The sequence below is a fragment of the Rhamphochromis sp. 'chilingali' genome (assembly GCF_963969265.1).
Source record: "Rhamphochromis sp. 'chilingali' genome assembly, chromosome: 4".
NCBI classification, from domain to species: Eukaryota; Metazoa; Chordata; class Actinopteri; order Cichliformes; family Cichlidae; genus Rhamphochromis; species Rhamphochromis sp. 'chilingali'.
The window spans coordinates 39,504,849-39,515,318 of NC_137948.1; the positions used below are offsets into that span (position 1 = coordinate 39,504,849).

Genomic DNA, 10,470 nt, shown 5'->3' on the forward strand with positions numbered 1-10,470 from the left:
AGGTATCTGCATCTTACTTATTTTTTATAATAAGTACAAAAGTCATAAGTCTGTATTTTTATGTACAGTCTGTGATTTAGATTGTAATTGCTCAACATTTATTTTTAAAGGCTTTATTATAACAACATTTTGCTCTTCTGTTATAATGTAGGCTCTTATAAAATGCATAAGAGAAAACAATCACATCACCACTTGTTTTCTTCTTTATTGGGTTTACTGGCTGCTTTAATCTAACACATAAAATGCTCACTTTCTGTGAAATACAACACAAAAGTGAGAGACTGCCTAATACGGAGTGAAGACAAATTCTTCTTGCAAATCCAGTTCATCAAAAGCTCAAGGTTTCGAGTTGTTCTACTCCCACACTGAAGAAGGCCTAGCTTATCCAGTCACTTTATATAATGATTTTATAGTTATTCCACAGTGATGCTTTTATTTTGTAACAGGAAGAGGAAGCAGCTGGAGAAGTGTCAGATACTGACAGTGATGAGGAGATGAAAGAAGAAGAGCGATGGACTGCCGTTCATTCCAGAGCCAGATGCAATCCTGAATCAGTGGCTGCCGTCACAACGGAGAGCAAGACGAACCGCCAGCTGTCCCACTGGATGTCAGATGAGGTGGGTTGAAGCAAGGTAGCCGTACTTAGTGTTTTATCCCGTCCATTTGGTGGGAAATAAATAATAAAACAGAACATATTTCATCCAGCGAAGCAAAAGAGAAACTCAACGGTTTAACAGACCTGCAAGGTGTTCTGGAAGTACGACACATGAGGCTTATCATAGAAAACACTGATTTCTACTCTGTAATAACCTGCTCCAAACATGCTTGGTATGACTTGCACTTGGTATGACGGTGCACCGTCATGCACATACACTGTTCAAAAAGCTTAAAGCAGTGGCAGTGGCAGATCTCAATGCATTTTAAACATCTATCCTGACATGGACTGGGTGTTGTGTTAGGACCCAAAGGAGGCCACATAACCTGATGGAAATAAAAATGATCAACCTACAGAGGGCTGAATTCAAAGACACCCAAAAGTCAAAGATTTTGCTGAAATTGCATTGCTGCAACTCATTTAATAGTTTGATTGGGCATGCTTGTATGCATGCCTAACAATATGCTCCAAGTGAATCAATGGATGGTGTCCTGGGGGAACTCTATGAGGTCCAGGGTATCACTGACCTCGTGGATAGTCTGAGGTGCAACCTGGAGCCGTCAGATGGAACGAAACATGATCTCTCAGAGCTATTCTATTAGATTTCAGTCAGGCGAGTCTGAGGGTGAGTCAGTGGTATCACATTTCCTTCATCCTCCAGGAACTGCCTGCATGCTCTTGCCATACCAGGAGGACCCAGGACCTACAGCACCAGTGTAGGGTGTTGACACTGGATCCAAGAATTTTATCCCAATCCATAATGGAAGTCAGGTTGCTGTTGCCTAGCCTGTAGAGGTCTGGGTGTCGGTCCATAGATGTGCCATTTTAGACAACCACTGCTGAACAATGCTACAGGCAGCGACCTGTTCCTATCTGTGAAAAGCACAGGGCGCCAGTGGTGGAGATGTCAATTGTGGTATTCTATGGTAAATGCTAATTGGCCCCATGGTGCAGGGCACTGAGCACAGGGCCAGGGCGGGGGGATGTTGGGCGCTAAATGAAGTTTGTTTCTAAATATTTGGTCAGAGACATTCACGCAGTAACCTGCTGGAGGTCATTTTGTAGCTCTGGCAGTGATCATTCTGTCCCTCCTCGCACAAAGGAGCAGATAGCGGTCCTGCTGATGGGTTAAGGACCTTCTATGGTCCTGTCCTGCTTTCCTAGAGTAACTGCTTGTCTCCTGGAATCTCCTCCGTGTTCTTGAGACTGTGCTGGGAGACAGCAGACCTTCATTATCTGTGCAACCTCTGTAGGATCCAAGTATCACCTCATGACACTGACTCTAACCAAATGCACAATTAATGAAAAAGGTCAGAAAAGATGAGGAGGGAGAAAACCTCAGTGTCCATGGTGTCCCACACCATTCCTGTTTCACGGGTTGTCTCATTGTTGTCCCTTTAGTGCAGCTGTTGTTATTTTCATGAACATCAAAGCAGCTGACTTGATGTTGTACTCTGATTAAAAATCTTTCCCTTAATAATTTTAAGCAATACGGGTCTTAGACTGTGAAACACTTGTACACAACACCTGTATTCCTATTATCATAAAATTAAACCTGCACTGACTTTTATGTGTTTCAGAACTATTTGAACACACACAAGGACACGACTCAGAGTCTTAGAAAGTATTTGCATTTCTATGAATAGGTAAGCTCTGATTTATGGATAAACTGTGACTTAGGCAACTGATGTGAGAACTAAGAGATCTGTGCACAAACACAGTAAAACCTCTAAAAAATACTAAAGCTACTGCGCCGTGTTTTGGATTCAGCGCCTCCAGTTCTGGATCATAAAGGATCATAAAGATCAGCCAGTCTGATTTATGTATTTTTAGCTCGGAGCAGGTCAGAGCAGATTGACATCTTCAGTTTTTGTCACTCTATAATACTGAAGGTTTTGTGTTACTTCCTGTGGTTCAGGAGCCTGAGTGGGATATCAGCAGTGCATTTGTGGCCAACGCTGCCAACAACATTAAACTGAAAGGCCTGATGAACAGAGCAAAGCAAATCTCCAGAGAGAACAAGGAAAATGAGGCCAGGAGCAGCCAGGTACTCTCTCTCTGTCTCTCTCACTCACACACACACACACACACACACACACACACACACACACACACACACACACACACACACACGCAAGGTCCAGTGATCTAGCCCAGAGATGAGCTTATATGATCCATCCTCTTTCATGTACGGCTGGCTAAATGTATTTTGAGTTAGAAACCAGTGACGTGACTGCAGTGACAGAACTTTCTGTGGTGATTTCAGGAGGAGAACACAGAAGAAATGAGGAGGATGGGGGAGTCCCTGACATGTGAGTCTGCTCATGTGTTCTTCTTCAGCTCTATCCTGCAGCCAATGTTCCCTCTAATTTTTCATGTGTCTGAGCGAACACACAAACTCCCTGAGCGGACACTTGGACCACTGTGAGCCACAGCAGACGTGTGCACTGTGGTCACACCAGCATCGAATCCATCCAAGTTACATGGTTTATTAAAATAACCACATTACAGCATTTACATTTATGTTACACTACTTTTACTTAACTGCTTTAGCCCACTTACAATGAAAATTAAAAAAAAAAATCTTGTTCATGACCTGTGTAGCATGTTAACACAACTGGAAGTAAAAATAACTTGAACTCCAATTTTGAAAACACAACTTTCTTTTTTCTTTTTTTTCTTCTTCTTCTTCTTTTTTTTAAATTTTTTATAAAGCTCTGACTTGTATTATGAGTCTGTGGTCTGGGAGAGAGTCCTGTAACTCTGTCTGCAAAATACAGCATATAATGACCAATGTTGGGCAATTAATTATATAGTTACTTCTTCAAAAAAGTTACTGAGTTTTGCAAACAAAGTTTTTTGCAGCTGTTTACCTAAAAATGCAGCCAAGGCGTTTTTTTAAATAAACATTTCAAATTATTTACAGAACAATCAGCTGTTCTGCATCAAATTTGATGCCACACAAATTATTTGTGCCACTCCAAAAAGTAATTTCTGTCCACTATGAGATGAAGGAGAACAACAGCCTGATACCTGCAGGCCTGACAGCAGGAGATGTATCACTGCTGTAACACCTGTAACATTCAGCAGTCGCCTCGTTGTTCTGACACACACAATAAAACTACTGACTACACTACACACTAACTACACAAGATATGGGCTAAACGTCGCAAATCTCTCACATCTCAAACACCGCCGTCACTCCTAAAACTTCCCCCTTCTTAAACCACTAAATGCCATGTTGCCATATTATTTTTGATTGGTCGACACATGGTACATTTTTTGACCAATAGGAAAGGCTGGGTTCCATCTGTCCTGCTCACATCTCCAATGGTTGTACACGTTGTCATTAACGTGGCTTCACTCCACATCAGCCACGCCGTTTTGCTCGCTAAAACACCGGTGTCGGCACATAAGGACGCTGTCATAGCCTGTCAACGACGTTGATTAGCTGCGTATATACGAATGTGAATCGCGTGATTGGCTGGACTATGGGATAAGGTGGCAGCGTTCTGATCCCATACGGGAGCAGCCAGTCACTGACTAACACTGCAAAACAGATTGTTAATGTATTTACTTTAATTTCAATTCAGGTTAGATTTTTTTTGTGCACAAAACAGATTTTTTGTGCGCAGAGACCGTGCCAGCAGTGCGCAATTGCGCACGCGCGCCCCTTAGAGGGAACATTGCTGCAGCCTTGCAATAATTTCAGTGCACAAGATGCCATCGGTCCATTTTTAGATTTAAGCCCAGTCAAATTCCAAATTTTGGACCAAATTTGCAAAATATTTAGTCATTCCCCAAAAAAGGAAGAAATATTTCTTCTCTCTAAAAGATGGTGTCTATTTCAGGAGCGTTGATCGGTATTCGATTATGTAACTCATGAATAATATGTGCTTATATATACTCATTGGCCTTTTAATTATGCACGTCTTGTAAATTTTATGTTTAGGAAGCAGCTACGTTTTCAGTTTTTTAAAATATTGTCAACAAAAGTGATCAGTCTACTTTGTTTATTACTGAGTCTGTAATAATGGCAACAGTTGTAATGATAATAATATTAATAATGATAAACAAAAAGGAAAATGCTAATCATAAATTGTTGCTGCTGGATTGTTTGCCTGTAGGAAAGCGAGTTGCTGTTTATGAAAGTCAGACGGTTGCAGCAGCACAGAGAACTGAAAACAGACATTGCTACATTGGATGGTTTGGCCTAGCCAAAAACATACCTAATAAAGTGACCAGATAGTGCGTAATAAGTAAGAATTAAGACAAAAAAATGAATGTGTCACCCCTACTCTACGCATAAAAGTGTGTGTGACCTTCTCCAGTGCAGGGCATTAAGATGTTCGAGCAAGCCCAGTACACAGAGGCGGTGGACATGTTCACAGAAGCCATCTTCTGCGACCCCAAAGATCACAGGTGAGCTGACCTGTGAACCCAGACTCCAGCTCAGACTTCAGCCTTTTTCACATCCACTTTGGTTGAGTAAAGTCTCCTGCTGCCTGTGTGTTCGTGTCTCTTCTTGTGCCTCAGGTTATATGGAAATCGGTCGTACTGTCACTGGTTTCTGGAGCGGTACTCCTCAGCTCTGAGTGATGCTCGAAGGTCCATCCAGCTGGCTCCCGACTGGCCGAAGGGATACTTTCGTAAGGGCTGTGCTCTGGTGGGGTTAAAGGTCAGTGAGTTCTATATAACAAATAATACATTTCAATGCCAAGCAACTGTGTCTTTATTTTTATATGTTTCTGCATAAAAGATGCTACAACACTCTATCATTTTATTTCCTCCACTCCTTCTTTCACTAACTGCTGTTGCGTGTCTGTGTAAATGACAGCGGTACAGTGAAGCAGAGAAGGCCCTGGAGAAGGTGCTGGAGTTGGATCAGAATTGTAAGGAAGCATCCAAAAAACTCTTTAACTGTCGGGTCCTTCAGCTCATGGTGAGGAACGTCACGAGTGACTTCAGGGTTCTGGGGTATAACAGCTGCCTGGAAGATATTTTAAAAACTTAAATTTACAAAAACATTTCACATTCTTTAAAAAAGTATAAAACATCCTAAATTCTTGGGAACACCAGTTACTGTTGGTGCTTAGAAATGCAGACAAACCAAAGTGAGCTGTTTACTGCTGGTGTCCAACAGGACGATGGGACACGACTGAGAGAAAAAGCTCAACTCAGCTGTACATTTCCTTAAACTCCACCAGATTCCTTCATTTATTCACACAGTTTTAGATGTGTATCTGTTGTAGTTTACGTTTGAATTTCATCGAATGTGAGATTAGACATTGAACTTAGATGACTTAGAAAATAGATAAAAGCTTATTATTGTTATAAGCCAATATTCTGTAAGAATTCTTTTTTGCTGAAAATGAGCAATAAAAAGTCAATTCTGTGTTTATTAAATCAAACTGTCATTAGGACAAATCAAAAAGTCATGTTCATTTGTGGGGATTTTAACATAGATCTACTAAATCCAAACAAGCAGAGAGCGACAGAGGAATTTATTAATACAATGTATAGCTTGGGACTTTTTCCAGTGATCACTAAGCCCAGCAGGATTACAGCACAGTCGGCAACCCTAATAGACAATATATTTACTAATGAAATAGAAAATAGAACCATAAGTGGTCTCCTAATTAATGACATCAGTGATCATCTACCTGTTTTTATAGTGTATAACAGCAATTACAGGAAGGTTAAACAGCAAAACACAATAAAATACAAACGAGTGAGAACAGAAGAGTCAATAAACGCATTCAAAAGTGATTTACTCAAGCAAGAATGGGAGATGCTGTATAAGGAAAAAAATATTGATAAAGCTTATGAGATTTTTTTAGGAAAATTTAAACTGTTATATAATAGTCATTGCCCAGTAAAGAAATATAGTAAAAAACAAAAATATGCAGAGTGCCCATGGATTACAAAAGGATTGCAAAATGCATGCAAGAAGAAAAATACCTTATACGGAGAATTTATATTGAACAGAAGTACAGAAGCTGAAAATAAATACAAGAAATATAAAAATAAATTAACGAGTATTTTAAGGTCACGTAAAAAGGAATACTATGAAAAATTACTGATTATGAATAAAAATAATATTAAAGGGATCTGGAAAACATTAAATACCATCATCAAAAAGGGCTCGGGGCAGGCAGACTATCCTTCGTATTTGTATTTCGCAAATAATGATAGAAATATTACTAATATGAGAGATGTGGTAAATGAGTTCAATAAATTCTTTGTAAGTGTTGGGCCAGACTTGGCTGAAACAATTCCTGATATAACAGATTCTGTAGAGAAAGAAACTAGACTCATTGACCGCAATCCTCATTCAATGTTCTTAACGGTGGTGGAAGAAATAGAAATCATTGATATTGTTGGGAAATCACAAACAAAAAACTCTACAGACTCTGACGACATTGATATGGAAATCGTTAAGAGAGTGATAGAGGGCATTTCCAAACCCTTAACACACATTTGCAATTTGTCCTTACAACTGGTACATTCCCAAAACAAATGAAAACAGCTAAAGTAACACCACTGTTTAAAAATGGTGACAGACACCAATTCACAAATTATAGGCCTGTCTCTCTACTTTCTCAGTTTTCAAAAATACTGGAAAAAGTCTTTAGTAATAGACTTGACAAATTTATAGATAAACACAAAATAATAATGGATAGTCAGTATGGTTTCAGATCAAATAGATCAACATCATTGGCATTAATGGAACTGATCGAAAATATCACCAACAATATAGATAAAAGACAATGTATAGTTAGTGTATTCATTGACCTAAAAAAAGCTTTTGACACAATTAATCATGACATATTACTTGATAAACTGGAGTACTATGGCATTAGAGGAGTGGTGTTAGAATGGGTAAAGAGTTATTTGAGAGACAGGCAGCAATTTGTGAAAATTGGGGAATATCAATCAGAGTGTATGGACATTGTTTGTGGAGTTCCGCAGGGGTCAGTATTGGGACCAAAGCTGTTTATCCTCTATATCAATGATATATGCAGAACATCAGATATACTACAGTTTATTCTATTTGCAGATGATACAAATATTTTTTGTACTGGAGAGAACTTACAGCAGCTTTTGGAAATTGTCACACAAGAAATGATTAAACTGAAAACATGGTTTGATAGAAATAAGCTATCATTAAATTTGGAAAAAACTACATTTATGTTATTCGGAAATTGTAAAAAAGATGCAGGAGCAAAATTATTAGTAAACAATGTTGAAATAGAGCAAGTTTCAGATACAAAATTTCTGGGTGTGATAATAGATAACAAAATCTGCTGGAAACCTCACATAAAGCATATACAAGCCAAACTGTCAAGAAGCATCTCCGTACTAAGTAAAGTTAAATATTTTTTGCCTTCCAAATCACTCCGGGTACTTTATTGTTCACTTATATTGCCATATTTGGAATACTGTGTGGAAATTTGGGGAAACACATATAAAACTGCACTTCAACCAATATGTAAAATTTAAAAAAAAGCAATCAGGATGATTAATAAAGCAGGATTTAGAGACCATACTAACATCATGTTTTTGAAATTAAAAATACTGACGTTTATGGATCTTATAAAATATAAAACTGCAAAAATTATGTACAAGGCCAGATACAATATGTTACCAGGAAATATACAGAGGATGTTCTATGACAGAGAAGGAGACTATGAATTGAGGGGGAAATTGAATCTAAGGATTCTTAAAGCACGGTCAAAGGTTAAAACCTTTTGTGTCACTATTTATGGGGTAAAACTGTGGAATAGTTTTACTATAGATCTACAGCAATGCTCAGGAATTAGTAGGTTCATGAAAATACTTCGAAAACTGATTTTGGAAGAATATGATACCGATAAAGATGATCACCCATTGTATGTATAAAAATATCAAATTATATCCAAATTATATCAATCACGGTAGCCAAGTTTATATAGGTTCTCCTCGTGTATCGTGTGGAGTATGTGATGATGGGAATTAGGTGAATTATGTGGGATCAATAAGATGTTGAGCAGGGGTAGGAATTAATAAGTATGTTCATACTTCTTCCTACTCCTTTTCAGACCAAACATTGTTACATTATGTCAGACGATTTTGTTTTATTTCATTATATATTTTTTGTTTATCTGAACACATACGTGTGTGTGTGTATATCTACATATATATTCGTATCTGTAAATGAAAATATATGTAGTGTGTATATATTGTTTTTTGTTTTATATGTCTGAAACAAATAAAGATACAATACAATACAAAACTCGAGCTGATGTTGCTTTCCAAGTGATGACAGTAAAATGTTTCTATTGTCTGACATAAATGATTTTTAACTTTGTTTTTGCAGGAGATGGGTTTCGATGAGGCGCAGAGCAAAGAGCTTCTACAAAAGTTCACCACTGTTCAGGCAGTCGTCAACCAATTTGAAGCCAGAAGTAAGAACTGCCTGCAATGTCACCTTTGTCCACCATGAGGCAGCACTGTTGCATAATGACAGTATTTTGTAATAAAACCAAAATTTAAGCAAGTTTAAGGAGTTTGTTTGTTTAAATCGTTTTGTGACAAAGTATTTCGTTTTTCTCTCTCGTAGCTCTGAAGCTCTTTTCTCAGCAGGACCAGAGTGGGTAGGTTATTACCTCACCCATCTATCACACATTCAGAAACCCAGAGCACCTTTCAGGGAAATCTTTGTTGTGATTTGAATGGAATGAAACACAACAAGTTTCTTTTATTTCCTTCATAGAAAGAGACATGTAGATACAAGTGAGAAAATAGTTCTGCATCTTTGTCATCTGTTAACACTGAACAATAACCACACTTTCCCTTCTGTGTGGTCGCCACACTCGTTTCCTTCGCTTCTCTGTTTTTTCCTCCTGTCTTTCAGAAACTGTCGCTCTCTGTGGGTTGGAAACGTTACACAGGAAGTTACAGAGAAGGACCTCTGTGATCTCTTCAAAATGTAAAGACTGTGTGTGTGTGTGTGTGTCTGTGTGTGTCTATGAAGACATTAAAGCTTTAAAGAGTTTCCAGCAGTGATAGCTTATTAATAGTATTAACCTTTTCTGTGTGTGTTCAGCTTCGGTGAGATTGAAAGCATCAGAGTTCTTCATGAACGCTTCTGTGCCTTTGTCAACTTCAAGAACGCCAACATGGCTGCCAAAGCCCTGGACAAGCTGCAGGTGTGTGACGGGCCTAGAAACCGTCTTCATCATTGGGACTGTCTGTGTCTCGTTACGCTGATTGATACTTCTGAGTGTCAAAAAACTGAATATTGTCATGAAAATTTGTCTTAAAAAAGTTTAACTGCACTGTGTCCTTCTGTCCAGGGGGTGGAGCTCGGGGGCAACAAGCTGGTGATGAGGTACCCAGATCGCTGGATCCACAGGACTGTGTCCTCCATGCAAAGAAGCAGCAGCAGCTTGGCCTCCAACACTGCAGGAACTCAGCCAAGTTCAGCTGCCTCTGGGTACAGAGCGACTCATTAATGTGTATCTGTGGGCTTTCCAGAGGGAGGGTCCCTTACAGTGTGACACAAACAAAATCACCGTAGAATAGTTTTCAGTAGTAGCTGAGAGATGTTACTTTTCTTATTGATCTCTTATCGGATCTCCTCTGCTTCTGTCCACACAGGTCCCGATGGCGGGCACCTTTAAATGGAGATGAGTGCTTTTACTGGCGGACCACAGGCTGTTTCTATGGCGACAAGTGCCGCTTCAAACACATACCAGACCAGCAAGGTCGAGACAAGAAGTCTTGGCAACCATGATGTCCCTTATCTTTTCAGCTCCTGCCCGCAAGGCACA

At 39.1% G+C, this 10,470-nt stretch overlaps 1 protein-coding gene across 3 annotated transcripts in view; it reads left to right on the forward strand.

Moving 5' to 3' along the window:
• Positions 1 to 10,443, forward strand: part of LOC308394810 (uncharacterized protein) — a 33,720-nt gene extending 23,277 nt beyond the window's left edge. For all 3 annotated transcript variants that reach the window (XM_080879356.1, XM_080879357.1, XM_080879355.1), the window contains 12 exons: positions 447 to 617; positions 2,574 to 2,702; positions 2,922 to 2,967; positions 4,987 to 5,077; positions 5,192 to 5,333; positions 5,493 to 5,597; positions 9,015 to 9,102; positions 9,258 to 9,291; positions 9,552 to 9,626; positions 9,744 to 9,846; positions 9,994 to 10,133; positions 10,298 to 10,443. In XM_080879356.1, the coding sequence (XP_080735482.1) occupies positions 447 to 617; positions 2,574 to 2,702; positions 2,922 to 2,967; positions 4,987 to 5,077; positions 5,192 to 5,333; positions 5,493 to 5,597; positions 9,015 to 9,102; positions 9,258 to 9,291; positions 9,552 to 9,626; positions 9,744 to 9,846; positions 9,994 to 10,133; positions 10,298 to 10,433 (1,260 nt within the window). In that variant the 3' untranslated portion in view covers positions 10,434 to 10,443. The remainder of the gene's footprint in view (positions 1 to 446; positions 618 to 2,573; positions 2,703 to 2,921; positions 2,968 to 4,986; positions 5,078 to 5,191; positions 5,334 to 5,492; positions 5,598 to 9,014; positions 9,103 to 9,257; positions 9,292 to 9,551; positions 9,627 to 9,743; positions 9,847 to 9,993; positions 10,134 to 10,297) is intronic.
• Positions 10,444 to 10,470: the final 27 nt, after the last annotated feature.